The 18,075-nt window shown below is 39.9% G+C and overlaps 1 protein-coding gene across 1 annotated transcript in view; it reads right to left on the bottom strand.

Annotated features, from left to right (window-relative positions):
- RAB2A (RAB2A, member RAS oncogene family) overlaps positions 1-18,075 on the bottom strand; it is a 424,400-nt gene that overhangs the window by 36,451 nt on the left and 369,874 nt on the right. Inside the window, exon 7 of the mRNA XM_053715067.1 lies at positions 16,483-16,551. Within this exon, the coding sequence (XP_053571042.1) occupies positions 16,483-16,551 (69 nt within the window). The remainder of the gene's footprint in view (positions 1-16,482; positions 16,552-18,075) is intronic.

Genomic DNA, 18,075 nt, shown 5'->3' with positions numbered 1-18,075 from the left:
AGTCTCGACAGGTTGTCCAGCACAATCGGTTAAGACAGATCTCAATCATCGCTGTTCCATTGTCTCAGCATGCATAGTTTTAAGGGTCTGAGATGGAATCTGGCAAAGGGAATGATGTCCATACAGGACACCATGATTCAGATCACCTACATACACTGGACAACTGAGGGTCTCAAGGAAATCTGGAGGGCAAGACATGAAGTAGTTCGCTTGCAACGTCTCTGATCTGTGAAAAATATTCTCATGGATATGGAGTCTATTATTGTCTCCAGGAAATTCACCCTTGTACTTGGAATAAGAACTCTTAAGTTTATCTACCATCCATGTGATCGAAGAAGACTGAGAAAGGACTTGAGTGTTCTTCCACTAGACGAAAAAAATGGTACCTGCACCAAGATATTGTCCAGGTAAGGCGCTACTGCAATACCTTGTGTTCTGGCAATGACTAAAAGAGTCCCCAGAACCTTCAAAAATATCCGTGGAGAAGTAGCTAGGCCAAACGGAAGAGCTATGAACCGGAAGTGCTGGTCCAGAAAGGCAAACCTCAGTAACTGAAAATGTTCCCTGTGTATCGGAATGTGAAGTTATGCATCCTTCAGGTCTATGGTGGTCATAAACGGTCAATCCTTCTTCTGGTTCAGGAAGGACAGTTTTGTCTCCATCTTGAAAGAGGGGACACTCAGAAACTTGTTTCGGCACTTTAAATCCATTTGGAACCACGAAAAGGTTTGAATAAAGCCCCAAACCTCTTTCTGCTGTAGGTACCGGGACAATTACTTCTAGAGAAGAGAGATCCCGTACGCAACCTAAAGACAGTCCACGTTTCTGGTTTTGTAGACAGTCTGGAGAGTAGGAATCTGCCCCTGGGCGGATGAGATTTGAATCCTATCCGGTATCCCTGAGATACAACCTCCAGGACCCAAGGATTCTGTACATCCTGAAACCAAGCGTCTGAAAAAAAAAGACAGTTTGCACCCTCCCCTACTTGATCAGATCCTGGATCGGGGGCCGCCCCTTGATGCCGATTTGTTCTTGGTGGGCTTCTTAGTCCGTTTGGACTTATTTCAGGACTGAGCTGGCTTCCAAGTACTCTTGGGCTGCTCGGACTTTGATAAGGATTGCGGTCGTTATGATTTGTCAGAACGAAATTTAGACAATTGCCGTCCCTTAGGACTATTCTACTTATCCTGTGGTAGGAAGACACCTTTCCCTTCGGTTACCGTAGAAATAATGGAGTCCAGCCATGGACTGAATAAAATCTTCCCCTTGAAAGGAAGAGAAAGGAGTCTGGATTTAGAAGTCATATCTGCAGACCAAGACATCCACCAGAGAGCCGGGCGGGCTAGGACTGCAAAGCCAGAAGCCTTTGCATTTAGGCAAATAATCTGCATATTCGCGTCACAGATGGAGTTAGCAATTCTCAGAGCTTTAATTCTCTCCTGAATATCCTCGAGGGGAGTCTCCACCACAATGAGCTGCCGCCAGTTGAAATAAAAACCCTGTATGTTGAAACATCTTCCTCAGAAAAGTTTCCATTTTCTTATCCATAGGCTCTCTAAAAGAAGACCTATCCTCCAGAGGGATAGTAGTACGTTTAGACAGCGTAGAAATAGCGCCATCCACCTTAGAGATGGAGCCCCACAAATCTAATTGAGAGTCAGGGACCGGCAATAATTTTTTAAAAGTAGACTAGGGGGAAAAAGAATTAGTTCCTATTCTTTCCCAAAAAACTCCCATTAAAGCAGCATAAATAACCCCTAGCTGTTCAAATAATCTCCCTGAAGGAGATATTAACCCTTGATCCTATCGAGGCATAAAGGAGCCACACTGTGACCCTGTATAGTAAAAGTGTATATATAAAACTGTCTTACCCTCCAGGATCCATGCTGTGGAACAGGCTCAGCCTCTCAAGTGTGACAGTCTTGCTGCGACGCTCTGACATGGACTTGAGTGTGTAACAGCAAGCGTAGAAACTCGTCAACACTGATTGCTCAGGAGCTGTTACGCAACAGTCTGGATGCGCTTGCAGAAAAACTTTCCCTGCATTTCCAGACTCTAAATTTCATCAATACTCTCAATAAGAGGTTGAAATGATTACTTAAAACTCCAGTCCTTTCTTGAAGGGAACATACCCATTACAGGATCTAAATCTTCAGCCACCTCCTATAGTGACGAAAGGAAAAGAATGACTGGAGGATAGGGGAAGTGGGAGGGATATTTAAGCCTTTGGCTGGGGTGTCTTTGCCTTCTCCTGGTGGCCAGGTGTTGTATTTCCCAACAGTAAGGAATGAAGTTGTGGACTCTGCCTTATGGAAGGAAAGTTTTGATCGGTAAATAAATAAAAAAGGCTCTTTTTCTGTTTAAATGAAGTAATAGCAAAATGCTAAAAAATACTCTGGTCTTGAAGTTTTAGTCTGAAATGCCCAGTCCTTAAGGGGTTAAAAGCAAACTAAAATGATAAGTGTATGCAGGCTTCTTAGCTACTTCAGAGACTAATGTAAAAACGTTTATTAATCAAGTTTGATTCATATAAAGCATGCAATTAAAAAACAAACAAAAATTTCCAATATACTTCCATTATCAAAACGTGCACATTATTTTTATATACACTTATATGCTGCATAACTGTAAAAAGTGGACATGAAAATATCACCTGAACAACTATGTAAAAAAGGGAAGATATTTTACCCCACAATAGTAAGTGCTCTGTGAAAAGTTATACTCCAGCTACAAGTTTAAAAAAACAAAAACACGGAAAACATAATTTATGTAAGAACTTACCTGATAAATTCATTTCTTTCATATTAGCAAGAGTCCATGAGCTAGTGACGTATGGGATATACATTCCTACCAGGAGGGGCAAAGTTTCCCAAACCTTAAAATGCCTATAAATACACCCCTCACCACACCCACAATTCAGTTTAACGAATAGCCAAGAAGTGGGGTGATAAGAAAAAAGTGCGAAAGTATATAAAATAAGGAATTGGAATAATTGTGCTTTATACAAAAAAATCATAACCACCACAAAAAAGGGCGGGCCTCATGGACTCTTGCTAATATGAAAGAAATGAATTTATCAGGTAAGTTCTTACATAAATTATGTTTTCTTTCATGTAATTAGCAAGAGTCCATGAGCTAGTGACGTATGGGATAATGACTACCCAAGATGTGGATCTTTCCACACAAGAGTCACTAGAGAGGGAGGGATAAAATAAAGACAGCCAATTCCTGCTGAAAATAATCCACACCCAAAATAAAGTTTAATGAAAAACATAAGCAGAAGATTCAAACTGAAACCACTGCCTGAAGTAATTTTCTACCAAAAACTGCTTCAGAAGAAGAAAACACATCAAAATGGTAGAATTTAGAAAAAGTATGCAAAGAGGACCAAGTTGCTGCTTTGCAAATCTGATCAATCGAAGCTTCATTCCTAAACGCCCAGGAAGTAGAAACTGACCTAGTAGAATGAGCTGTAATCCTTTGAGGCGGAGTTTTACCCGACTCAACATAGGCAAGATGAATTAAAGATTTCAACCAAGATGCCAAAGAAATGGCAGAAGCTTTCTGGCCTTTTCTAGAACCGGAAAAGATAACAAATAGACTAGAAGTCTTTAGGAAAGACTTAGTAGCTTAAACATAATAATACAAAGCTCTAACAGCATCCAAAGAATGCAATGATTTCTCCTTAGAATTCATAGGATTAGGACATAATGAAGGAACCACAATTTCTCGACTAAGGTTGTTAGAATTCACAACCCTAGGTAAAAATTCAAAAGAAGTTCGCAGCACCGCCTTATCCTGATGAAAAATCAGAAAAGGAGACTCACAAGAAAGAGCAGATAATTCAGACTCTTCTGGCAGAAGAGATGGCCAAAAGAAACAAAACTTTCCAAGAAAGTAATATAACGACCAAAGAATGCATGGGTTCAAAAGGAGGAGCTTGAAAAGCCCCCAGAACCAAATTCAAACTCCAAGGAGGAGAAATTGACTTAATGACAGGTTTTATACGAACCAAAGCTTGTACAAAACAATGAAATATCAGGAAGATTAGCAATCCTTCTGTGAAAAAAGAACAGAAAGAGCAGAGATTTGTCTTTTCAAGGAACTTGCGGACAAACCTTTATCTAAACCATCCTGAAGAAACTGAAAAAATTCTCGGTATTCAAAAAGAATGCCAAGAAAAAATGATGAGAAAGACACTAATAAATATAAGTCTTCCAGACTCTATAATATATCTCTCTAGATACAGATTTACGAGCCTGTCACATAGTATTAATCACAGAGTCAGAGAAACCTTCTTTGACCAAGAATCAAGCGTTCAAACTCCATACCTAAAAATTTAAGGATTTGAGATCCTGATGGAAAAAAGGACCTTGCGACAGAAAGTCTGGTCTTAACGGAAGAGTCCACAGCTGGCAAGAGGCCATCCGGACAAGATCCGCATACCAAAACCTGTGAGGCCATGCTGGAGCTACCAGCAGGACAAACGAGCATTCCTTTAGAATTTTGGAGAATACTCTTGGAAGAAGAACTAGAGGCGGAAAGATATAGGCAGGATGATACTTCCAAGGAAGTGATAATGTATCCACTGCTTCCGCCCGAGGATCCCGGGATCTGGACAGATACCAGGGAAGTTTCTTGTTTAGATGAGAAGCCATCAGATCTATTTCTGGGAGTTCCCACATTTGAACAATCTGAAGAAATACCTCTGGGTGAAGAGACCATTCGCCCGGATGCAACGTTTGGCGACTGAGATAATCCGCTTCCCAATTGTCTATACCTGGGATATGAACTGCAGAGATTAGACAGGAGCTGGATTCCGCCTAAACCAAAATTCGAGATACTTCTTTCATAGCCAGAGGACTGTGAGTCCCTCCTTGATGATTGATGTATGCCACAGCTGTGACATTGTCTATCTGAAAACAAATGAACAACATTCTCTTCAGAAGAGGCCAAGACTGAAGAGCTCTGAAAATTGCACGGAGTTCAAAATATTGATCGGTAATCTCACCTCCTGAGATTCCCAAACCCCTTGTGCCGTCAGAGACCCCCACACAGCTCCCCAACCTGTAAGACTTGCATCTGTTGAGATTATAGTCCAGGTCGGAAGAACAAAGAAGCCCCCTGAACTAAACGATGGTGAACTGTCCACCATGTCAGAGAGTGTCGTACAATCGGTTTTAAAGATATTAATTGAGATATCTTTGTGTAATCCCTGCACCACTGGTTCAGCATACAGAGCTGAAGAGGTCGCATGTGAAAACGAGCAAAGGAGATCGCATCCGATGCGGCAGTCCTAAGACCTAAAATTTCCATGCATAAGGCTACCAAAGGGAATGATTGTGACTGAAGGTTTTGACAAGCTGATATCAATGTTAAACTTCTCTTATCTGACAAGGACAGAGTCATAGACACTGAATCTATCTGGAAACCTAAAAAGGTTACCCTTGTCTGAGGAAACAATGAACTGAATGGTAAATTGATCCTCCAACCATGATCTTGAAGAAACAACACAAGTCGATTCGTATGAGATTCTGCGAAAATGTGAAGACTGAGCAAGTACCAAGATATCGTCCAAATAAGGAAATACCAAAACCCTGTTCTCTGATTACAGACAGAAGGGCACCGAGAACCTTTGAAAAAAATTCTTGGAGCTGACGCTAGGCCAAACGGTAGAGCCACAAAACTGGTAATGCTTGTCTAAAAAGAGAATCTCAGAAACTAAAAGTGATCTGGATGAATCGGAATATGCAGATATACATCCTGTAAATCTATTGTAGACATATAATGCCCTTGCAAAACAAAAGGCAGGATAGTCCTACAGTTACCATCTTGAATGTTGGTATCCTTACATAACGATTCAATTGATAGATCCGGAACTGGTCTGAAGGAATTTACCTTCTTTGGTACAATGAAGAGATAGAATAAAACCCCAGCCCCTGTTCCAGAACTGGAACTGGCATAATTACTCCAGCCAACTCTAGATCTGAAACACATTTCAGAAATGCTGAGCCTTTGCTGTGTTTACTGGGACACAGGAAAGAAAAAATAATCTCTTTGCAGGAGGCCTTAACTTGAAGCCAATTCTGTACCTTTCTGAAACAATGTTCTGAAACCAGAAATTGTGAACGGAATTGATCCAAATTTCCTTGAAGAAAACGTAAACTGCCCCATACCAGCTGAGCTGGAATGAGGGACGCACCTTCATGGGTATTTAGGAGCTGGCTATAGGTTTCTATAAGGCTTGGATATATTCCAAACTGGAAATGGTTTCCAAACTGATACCGCTCCTGAGGATGAAGGATCAGGCTTTTGTTCCTTGTTGTGAGGAAAGGAACGAAAATGATTATTAGACCTAAATTTACCTTAGATTTTTTATCCTTTGGTAAAAAACTTCCCTTCCCTCCAGTAACGGTTGAGATAATAGAATCCAACTGAAAATCGAATAATTTATTACCCTGGAAAGAAAGGGAAAGCAAAGTTGACATATCAGCATTCCAAGTTTTAAGCCATAAAGCTTTTCTAGCTAAAATAGCTAGAGACATATACCCGACATCAACTCTAATGATATCAAAAGATGGTATCACAAATAAAATTATTAGCATGTTATAGAATAATAATAATGCTATAAAATTATGATGTTACTTGTTGCGCTAAAGCTTCTAACCAAAAAGTTGAAGCTGCAGCAACATCCGCTAAAAATATAGCAGGTCTAAGAAGATTACCTGAACATAAGTAAGCATTTCTTAGAAAGGATTCAATTTTCCTATCTAAAGGATCCTTAAATGAAGTACTATCTGCCATAGGAATAGTAGTACGTTAAGCAGGAGTAGAGACAGCCCCATTAACCTTAGAGATTTTGTCCCAAAACTCTAATCTGTCAGATGGCACAGGATATAATTGCTTAAACGTTTAGAAGGAGTAAATGAATTACCCAAATTATTCCATTCCCTGGAAATTACTTCAGAAATAGCATCAGGGAGAGAAAACACTTCTGGAATAACTACAGGAGATTTAAAAACCTTATTTAAACGTTTAGATTTAGTATCAAGAGGACCAGAATCCTCTATTTCTAATGCAATTAATACTTCTTTAAGTAAAGAACGAATAAATTCCATCTTGAACAAATACAAAGATTTATCAGCATCAGAATGATGATGTTCATTTAAAAATTCATCTGAAAAAAGAGAAGTTTTAAAAGACTTTTATGTATACTAGAAGGAGAAATAACAGACATAGCCTTCTTAATGGATTTAAAAAATAAAATCTCTTATGTTATCAGGAACACTCTGAAAATTAGATGTTGACGGAACAGCAACAGGTAATGTAACAGTACTAAAGGAAATTTTATCTGCATTAATAAGTTTGTCATGACATGCAATACAAACAACAGCTGGAGAAACAGATACCAAAAGTTTATAGCAGATACACTTAGCTTGGTAGCTCCAGCACTGGGCAGCGATTTTCCTGAAGTATCTTCTGACTCAGTTGCAACGTGGAACATCTTGCAATATGTAAAAGAAAAAACAACATATAAAGCAAAATTGATCAAATTCCTTAAATGACAGTTTCAGGAATGGGAAAAAAATGCCAGTGAACAAGCTTCTAGCAACCAGAAGCAATACATAATGAGACTTAAATAATGTGGAGACAAAAATGACGCCCATATTTTTTAGCGCCAAAAAAAGACGCCCACATTATTTGGCGCCTAAATGCTTTTGGCGCCAAAAATGACGCCACATCCGGAACGCCGACACTTTTGACGCAAAAAAGTCAAAAATGACGCAACTTCCGGCGACACGTATGACGCCGGAAACAGAAAAGATTTTTTGCGCCAAAAAAGTCAGCGCCAAGAATGACGCAATAAAATGAAGCATTTTCAGCCCCCGCGAGCCTAACAGCCCACAGGGAAAAAAAGTCAAATTTTTAAGGTAAGAAAAAATGATTGATTCAAACGCATTATCCCAAATATGAAACTGACTGTCTGAAAATAAGGAATGTTGAACATTCTGAGTCAAGGCAAATAAATGTTTGAATACATATATTTAGAACTTTATAAATAAAGTGCCCAACCATAGCTTAGAGTGTCACAGAAAATAAGATTTACTTACCCCAGGACACTCATCTACATGTTTGTAGAAAGCCAAACCAGTACTGAAACGAAAATCAGCAGAGGTAATGGTATATAAATAAGAGTATATCGTCGATCTGAAAAGGGAGGTAAGAGATGAATCTCTACGACCGATAACAGAGAACCTATGAAATAGACCCCGTAGAAGGAGATCACTGCATTCAAATAGGCAATACTCTCCTCACATCCCTCTGACATTCACTGCACGCTGAGAGGAAAACCGGGCTCCAACTTGCTGCGGAGCGCATATCAACGTAGAATCTAGCACAAACTTACTTCACCACCTCCATAGGAGGCAAAGTTTGTAAAACTGAATTGTGGGTGTGGTGAGGGATGTATTTATAGGCATTTTAAGGTTTGGGAAACTTTGCCCCTCCTGGTAGGAATGTATATCCCATACGTCACTAGCTCATGGACTCTTGCTAATTACATGAAAGAAAAAACAAAAAAACATAATTTATGCTTACCTGATAAATTCCTTTCTTCTGTAGTGTGATCAGTCCACGGGTCATCATTACTTCTGGGATATTAACTGCTCCCCCACAGGAAGTGCAAGAGGATTCACCCAGCAGAGCTGCATATAGCTCCTCCCCTCCACGTCACTCCCAGTCATTCGACCAAGGACCAACGAGAAAGGAAAAGCCAAGGGTGAAGTGGTGACTGGAGTATAAATTAAAAAATATTTACCTGCCTTAAAAACAGGGCGGGCCGTGGACTGATCACACTACAGAAGAAAGGAATTTATCAGGTAAGCATAAATTATGTTTTCTTCTGTTAAGTGTGATCAGTCCACGGGTCATCATTACTTCTGGGATACCAATACCAAAGCAAAAGTACACGGATGACGGGAGGGATAGGCAGACTCTTTATACAGAAGGAACCACTGCCTGAAGAACCTTTCTCCCAAAAATAGCCTCCGATGAAGCAAAGGTGTCAAATTTGTAAAATTTGGAAAAAGTATGAAGCGAAGACCAAGTTGCAGCCTTGCAAATCTGTTCAACAGAGGCCTCATTCTTGAAGGCCCAAGTGGAAGCCACAGCTCTAGTAGAATGAGCTGTAATTCTTTCAGGGGGCTGCTGTCCAGCAGTCTCATAAGCTAAACGAATTATGCTACGAAGCCAAAAAGAAAGAGAGGTAGCGGAAGCTTTTTGACCTCTCCTCTGCCCAGAGTAAATGACAAACAGAGAAGACGTTTGTCGGAATTCCTTAGTTGCCTGCAAGTAAAATTTTAGAGCCCGGACTACATCCAGGTTGTGCAGTAGACGTTCCTTCTTTGAAGAAGGATTTGGGCATAAAGAAGGAACAACAATCTCTTGATTGATATTCCTGTTAGTAACTACCTTAGGTAAGAACCCAGGTTTAGTACGCAGGACTACCTTATCCGAATGAAAAATCAAATAAGGAGAATCACAATGTAAGGCTGATAATTCAGAGACTCTCCGAGCCGAGGAAATAGCCATTAAAAATAGAACTTTCCAAGATAACAACTTTATATCAATGGAATGAAGGGGTTCAAACGGAACGCCCTGTAAAACATTAAGAACAAGGTTTAAACTCCATGGTGGAGCAACAGTTTTAAACACAGGCTTAATCCTGGCCAAAGCCTGACAAAAAGCCTGGACGTCAGGAACTTCTGACAGACGTTTGTGTAACAGAATGGACAGAGCTGAGATCTGTCCCTTTAATGAACTAGCAGATAAACCCTTTTCTAAACCTTCCTGTAGAAAAGACAATATCCTAGGAATCCTAACCTTACTCCAAGAGTAACCTTTGGATTCACACCAATGTAGGTATTTACGCCATATCTTATGGTAAATCTTTCTGGTAACAGGTTTCCTAGTCTGTATTAAGGTACTAATAACCGACTCAGAAAACCCACGTCTTGATAAAATTAAGCGTTCAATTTCCAAGCAGTCAGCTTCAGAGAAGTTAGATTTTGATGTTTGAAGGGACCCTGTATCAGAAGGTCCTGTTTCAGAGGTAGAGACCAAGGCGGACAGGATGACATGTCCACCAGGTCTGCATACCAAGTCCTGCGTGGCCACGCAGGTGCTATTAGAATCACTGATGCTCTCTCTTGTTTGATTCTGGCTATCAATCGAGGAAGCAACGGGAAGGGTGGAAACACGTAAGCCATCCTGAAGTCCCAAGGTGCTGTCAGAGCATCTATCAGGACTGCTCCTGGATCCCTGGATCTGGACCCGTAACGAGGAAGCTTGGCGTTCTGTCGAGACGCCATGAGATCTATCTCTGGTTTGCCCCAACGTCGAAGTATTTGGGCAAAGACCTCCGGATGAAGTTCCCACTCCCCCGGATGAAAAGTCTGACGACTTAAGAAATCCGCCTCCCAGTTCTCCACTCCCGGGATGTGGATTGCTGACAGGTGGCAAGAGTGAGACTCTGCCCAGCGAATTATCTTCGATACTTCCATCATAGCTAGGGAGCTTCTTGTCCCTCCCTGATGGTTGATGTAAGCTACAGTCGTGATGTTGTCCGACTGAAACCTGATGAACCCCCGAGTTGTCAACTGGGGCCAAGCCAGGAGGGCATTGAGAACTGCTCTCAATTCCAGAATGTTTATTGGCAGGAGACTCTCCTCCTGACTCCATAGTCCCTGAGCCTTCAGGGAATTCCAGACGGCACCCCAACCTAGAAGGCTGGCGTCTGTTGTTACAATTGTCCAGTCTGGTCTGCTGAATGGCATCCCCCTGGACAGGTGTGGCCGAGAATGCCACCATAGAAGAGAATTTCTGGTCTCTTGATCCAGATTCAGAGAAGGGGATAAGTCTGAGTAATCCCCATTCCACTGACCTAGCATGCACAGTTGCAGTGGTCTGAGGTGTAAGCGTGCAAAGGGTACTATGTCCATTGCCGCTACCATTAAGCCGATTACCTCCATACATTGAGCCACTGACGGGTGTTGAATGGAATGAAGAGTGCGGCAAGCACTTTGAAGTCTTGATAGCCTGTCCTCTGTCAGGTAAATCTTCATTTCTACAGAATCTATAAGAGTCCCCAGGAAGGGAACTCTTGTGAGTGGAACGAGTGAACTTTTCTTTTCGTTCACCTTCCATCCATGTGACCTTAGAAATGACAGCACTAACTCTGTATGAGATTTGGCAGTTTGAAAGCTTGAAGCTTGTATCAGAATGTCGTCTAGGTATGGAGCTACCGAGATTCCCCGCGGTCTTAGTACCGCCAGAAGAGCACCCAGAACCTTTGTGAAGATTCTTGGCGCTGTAGCCAATCCGAATGGAAGAGCCACAAACTGGTAATGCCTGTCTAGGAAGGCAAACCTTAGGTACCGGTAATGATCTTTGTGAATCGGTATGTGCAGGTAAGCATCTTTTAAATCTACAGTGGTCATGTACTGACCCTCTTGGATCATAGGTAAAATTGTCCGAATAGTCTCCATCTTGAACGATGGAACTCTTAGGAATTTGTTTAGGATCTTTAAGTCCAGGATTGGTCTGAAAGTTCCCTCTTTTTTGGGAACCACAAACAGATTTGAGTAAAACCCCTGTCCCTGTTCCGATCGTGGAACTGGATGGATTACTCCCATTAACAAGAGCTCTTGTACGCAGCGTAGAAAAGCCTCTTTCTTTGTCTGGATTGTTGACAATCTTGACAGATGAAATCTCTCTCTTGGAGGAGAGTATTTGAAGTCCAGAAGGTATCCCTGAGATATTATCTCTAGCGCCCAGGGATCCTGAACATCTCTTGCCCAAGCCTGGGCGAAGAGAGAAGTCTGCCCCCCACTAGATCCGATCCCGGATCGGGGGCCCTCAATTCATGCTGTTTTGGGGGCAGCAGCAGGTTTCCTAGTCTGCTTGCCCTTGTTCCAGGACTGGTTAGGTTTCCAGCCTTGTCTGTAGCGAGCAACAGCTCCTTCCTGTTTTGGTGCAGAGGAAGTTGATGCTGCTCCTGCTTTGAAATTACGAAAGGAACGAAAACTAGACTGTCTAGTCTTGGCTTTGGCTTTGTCCTGAGGCAGGGCATGGCCTTTACCTCCTGTAATGTCAGCGATAATCTCTTTCAACCCGGGCCCGAATAAGGTCTGCCCTTTGAAAGGTATATTAAGCAATTTAGACTTAGTAGTAACATCAGCTGACCAGGATTTTAGCCACAGCGCCCTGCGTGCCTGAATGGCGAATCCTGAATTCTTCGCCGTAAGTTTAGTAAGATGTACTACGGCCTCCGAAATGAATGAATTAGCTAGTTTAAGGACTCTAAGCCTGTCCGTAATGTCGTCCAGAGTAGCTGAACCAATGTTCTCTTCCAGAGACTCAATCCAGAATGCCGCTGCAGCCGTGATCGGCGCAATGCATGCAAGGGCTTGCAATATAAAACCTTGTTGAACAAACATTTTCTTAAGGTAACCCTCTAACTTTTTATCCATTGGATCTGAAAAAGCACAGCTATCCTCCACCGGGATAGTGGTACGCTTAGCTAAAGTAGAAACTGCTCCCTCCACCTTAGGGACCGTTTGCCATAAGTCCCTTGTGGTGGCGTCTATTGGAAACATTTTTCTAAATATCGGAGGGGGTGAGAACGGCACACCGGGTCTATCCCACTCCTTAGTAACAATTTCAGTAAGTCTCTTAGGTATAGGAAAAACCTCAGTACTCGTCGGTACCGCAAAATATTTATCCAACCTACACATTTTCTCTGGTATTGCAACTGTGTTACAATCATTCAGAGCCGCTAACACCTCCCCTAGTAATACACGGAGGTTTTCCAGTTTAAATTTAAAATTTGAAATATCTGAATCCAGTCTGTTTGGATCAGAACCGTCACCCACAGAATGAAGTTCTCCGTCCTCATGTTCTGCCACCTGTGACGCAGTGTCTGACATGGCCCTAATATTATCAGCGCACTCTGTTCTCACCCCAGAGTGATCACGCTTACCTTTTAGTTCTGGTAATTTAGCCAAAACTTCAGTCATAACAGTAGCCATATCCTGTAATGTGATTTGTAATGGCCGCCCAGCTGTACTCGGCGCTACAATATCACGCACCTCCCTCTGAGCGGGAGATGTAGGTACTGACACGTGAGGCGAGTTAGTCGGCATAACTCTCCCCTCGTTGTTTGGTGAAATTTGTTCAATTTGTACAGATTGATTTTTATTTAAAGTAGCATCAATACAGTTAGTACATAAATTTCTATTGGGCTCCACTTTGGCATTGCAACAAATGACACAGGTATCATCTTCTGAATCAGACATGTTTAACACACTAGCAAATAAACTTGCAACTTGGAAATACAATTCAAATAGAATAATATTAAAACGTACTGTGCCTTTAAGAAGCACAGAAGATCTATGACAGTTAAAAATTAATAAATTGAAACAGTTAGCCTCAATCCTTGTAAACAACACAACTTTAGCAAAGGTTTAATCCCATTAGCAAAGATAACAATTTCTGAAAGCAGGAAACAAATTACAGAATAAAAGTTTTTATTTCAGTCAAACTATAATTCTCACAGCTCTGCTGAGAGAAATTACCTCCCTCAAAATAAGTTTTGAAGACCCCTGAGCTCTGTAGAGATGAACCAGATCATGCAGGGAATACAATGAGTTGCTGACTGAAATATTTGATGCATAGTAAAAGCGCCCCTCCCCCACACACACAGCAGTGAGGGAGAACAGAAACTGACAGAAAAAAACAGATTTAAGCAACTGCCAAGTGGAAAAATGGTGCCCAAACATTTATTCACTCAGTACCTCAGCAAATGAAAACGATTTTACATTCCAGCAAAAACGTTAAACATAATCTCTAGTTATTAAACAGCTTTATGTCTTTCTTACAGTGTAATTCTAGTGAAGTACCATTCTCCCAGAATACTGAAGTGTAAAGTATACATACATGACATATCGGTATGGCAGGATTTTCTCATCAATTCCATTGTCAGAAAATAAAAACTGCTACATACCTCTATGCAGATTCATCTGCCCGCTGTCCCCTGATCTGAAGTTTACCTCACTCCTCAGATGGCCGAGAACAGCAATATGATCTTAACTACTCCGGCTAAAATCATAGCAAAACTCTGGTAGATTCTTCCTCAAACTCTGCCAGAGAGGTAATAACACACTCCGGTGCTATTTTAAAATAACAAACTTTTGATTGAAGATATAAAACTAAGTATAATCACCATAGTCCTCTCACACGACCTATCTAGTTGCTGGGTGCAAGAGAATGACTGGGAGTGACGTGGAGGGGAGGAGCTATATGCAGCTCTGCTGGGTGAATCCTCTTGCACTTCCTGTGGGGGAGCAGTTAATATCCCAGAAGTAATGATGACCCGTGGACTGATCACACTTAACAGAAGAAACACACAACAACAAAAAAACAATAGCCAATCAGCATCAGCAGTGCTAAGGTAATGCATAGCTTTGATCTCATGAAATTCCATAGAAAACTTCCTTAAACTTAATAGGAAAATAACAACTGTGCTTGAACATACCAGATGCCTTGCATGTCATGGGACTAGTATTCTGATTGGCTGCTATAGTTTCATTACAGTAGGGTGTGAATACTCAGGACATTTTACGGTTAATATCTCATTTTCTAGCCAGCTTTCACAACTATGCTGCATCACTTTCAAGTGTTTCAACATTTCAGTATCATGTCCCTCTAAGTAACCTCATTTGGCTGGGGCCTACAGGACCAAACTAGCACAAAACCCGCCATGAGTGCTACCTGTTTACTTTTACACCTTCCCTTTAAAAAGGACGGTAAACATCTTGTAATTACAACACTTTTCTGTTGTGTTGCTATAGAATAACATCAGTCAAGTTTTAAGTTTCACACAAATTAACATCCTTTTTACTGCATGTATTTTTAGATAGCCAAACTCCAGCCACTATTTGCCTTATTTGGAGGAGCCAATTTGGGCTTTAGTTCTCAGACAACAAGGCTATCACTTTCAAAGTTAGTATAAATTAAATGGTTTTGCAGTTATCTGACAAAGCCATTTAGGGACAGGCTTGTAGCAGAATTAGCCTTGAGAAGTCAACAGGGTGCACTGCATTTCAAGACTGATAATTAGGAAACGCTCAATTTTCAGAGCTAAAGGGGGCAAAATAAATAAAGGATAAATATTGCAAAAGTGTTTTTTTTTTTTTTTTTTTTTTTTTTGCAAAATGAAATATATATATATATAAAAATTTCAAGGTGTTTACTGTCCCTTTACCAAGCAATGTATGGAGAATTAGTGAAGATATATTTTCCATTAGAATCTTTCTTTAACCCCTTAAGGATAGAGGTTTTCCCAGTTTCCATTCTAAAATGACAGATGCAATTTTTGTATTCTTAAATTGGCTTCACCATAAATATCCAGTATCTTGTTAAGTGCACCCATACATATTATACCTTTTTTAAAGATAAACAGAGCTTTATTCAGCCTATATGGTTACATAAAATAATAAATAGCAATTTAATAATGACAAATGGGGAAATATGCACCTTTTAAGAAGCTTTCTTTATAACCACTAATACAAAACTAGTGTAACTAAGGAAATATATCTATAATAGATATATAATATAAATAAAAATAGATTCATTATGATGTTTTGATTTTAGGAATACCCCATGTGTCTAGGTTTCCAAGTCATTTACAGCAAATATAGGCATATACTAAAATGATGTAATTATTTTAATGCTATATTTGTTATGCTTGGATGGGCATTTTTACATTTTTCCGCCATGGACAGAAAATACAGGGATAAAAAAAAATTCACAAAACAAAAAAACAAAAAATAAATGACACTCATAAGGAGAAATGAGGAGGGGTCTAGACTATGGCTTGATCACTGCGACTGCTACATGACCATGAAGAATTTTATTGGGCATTACTAGACTTCCTTTCTGCTGAGGCAACCAGTGATAGGCCCAGTGACCTTGATATCAGCATGCATTGCAGCATGTCAGTATCTAGGATCCATTTTAAGTATACAATCATTGTGACTGGCCATCAGAGTGATCGTATACACAGGAACATTCATATTTGACTGTTACTGTACTGTTGTTGGATAGTCTCACATCTATTCTACTCATTTATTCCGTCTACAATTTGTTTTTTGCTTACTTTATTGCAAACTGATTACCAGGGATTAGGTAGCACCTTATCAACATAGGTGAGCTGTTCATGTTTCTTCACAGTGCAGAGCTCTCAAAATGGAAACTGCTGTGACAACCACCTCTTTACATTAGTTCTTAGTTCTGCTTTTGACTTTATCTGTTCCAGCATAGCACACTATGGTACCACATTAAAAAACGCACATCTAACATTCCACGTGTTTTGTGAAGGAGAGAACAATTAACATTTTGTTAAAAAAAAACAAAAAAACGTACCTCATTATTAATATCAAATACTCCTTCCTGGATTTTCTCATAAATCTCTTTTGCTGTGTTAATAAATGCCTGTGGAGAAGAAAAATACATGAGTATAATGTGATATTTAAGAAGCAAAAGTCAATCTAAAAACTCACAAAGGCACCATATTTGGGTAAACATTCTAAGGGATACTAGTACCTGTTAATTCAATTTACCTTTTGACTTGCATGGCCACAGCAAGGGAGACGATATAAACATGCTCAAGAAACCTCTCACTAGATTGCTTTTAGATACAAATTCAGTAGATTTTACCAAGACAATTATCACTTTAAAATTCTTAAATATATTTTTATGCTGATTTTTTGCAATACAGCCGATATATACTTTGCATATGTAAAAAGTAAATGCAATGTCCTTGAGCATTAAAATCATTACCTATGGTACTTACAAAAAGTGGCATTTAAAGCTACAGGCAAAGAGAGTGACATTGCAAAACACTAAAGATTTCATATCCAATGCCTTATTTTTTTACCCCTTTAAAAAAAAAAAAAAAAAAAAAAAAAACGTCACTCAAATTTTCAGTTTCCTTAAGCATGTTGCTATTACATAATATCGGCAAAATGTAATATTACCCCTAATATAAAACTTGTAGAATTTTTAGATAATCTAAAACAAAGGAAAACCATAATTTAGTCACTATAACAATAGGCATCACGTGGCAATGTAACCTGAACAGGATCAGGTGAACGTTTTGTTCTCTGTAAATTATATTCACACGACTGACTGTAGCCTAAGAAAGGGTGCATTTCATTAGACTGCATCTAACACACGTCTCAGCTTGCATTAATTCAGAACCAGACATATACATGCTACATATGGTATATTTACAGGTTTTTTTATCATTTAGACCTTCCATTTTATACAACTCATTTCTTAAATAATTTTTAAGTATTGTTTATTAATATGATTGGTGCAAATTATTATTGCTAAAAATAATTTTTGGCTTTAAAGTAAAGAGTCAGTAAAATGAACATTCTCTTAATCCTTCTAGAGTCTGGAAATCCTCCATGAATTATCAGAGTAAGCACCAATATTAACCAATGGTAAAATTACAGAGCTGTTATGAAGCCACCACAGTAACAGATAGCAGGCACATATTTACGTGCTGTCTGCTGATGCTGCTGCACAGCCATTAAATATTAATGGTGACCTTCCTAACATTGGACTGCAGACACTAGAGATGTTACGCTTCAATAGAGTGCACTAAAGGAAGCAAAAACACTTAAAACAGTTTACGTTCTTCAGACTGCAGTGTTACTTGTCCATTACACATTTACTCTCTATTCATGGTGTTATATTTAGACAAATGTGCAAAATATTTTCTTTAAACTGAAAATATATGAATATAAAGCTACCTGCATATCATGATTGTATTAGAATGCACAGCAATGGCTAAGTCCTCTTCATGTACCCTTCCTAACTGAAGTATAGACAAGCCAGTAACTTTGTGATGTTAAAATTATATTTGGGCATTGAGGGTAAGTCACAAAGGGTTCAGTATTATCTAGCTGCAATAGCTTACAGAAGCGTTTTGCCAACTGCTGGCATGGA

This window comes from Bombina bombina, chromosome 5 (assembly GCF_027579735.1).
Source record: "Bombina bombina isolate aBomBom1 chromosome 5, aBomBom1.pri, whole genome shotgun sequence".
In the NCBI taxonomy this organism is placed as follows: domain Eukaryota; kingdom Metazoa; phylum Chordata; class Amphibia; order Anura; family Bombinatoridae; genus Bombina; species Bombina bombina.
The sequence above is the reverse complement of the archived record's forward strand: the minus strand, read 5'-3'. Positions and strand labels throughout refer to the sequence as shown.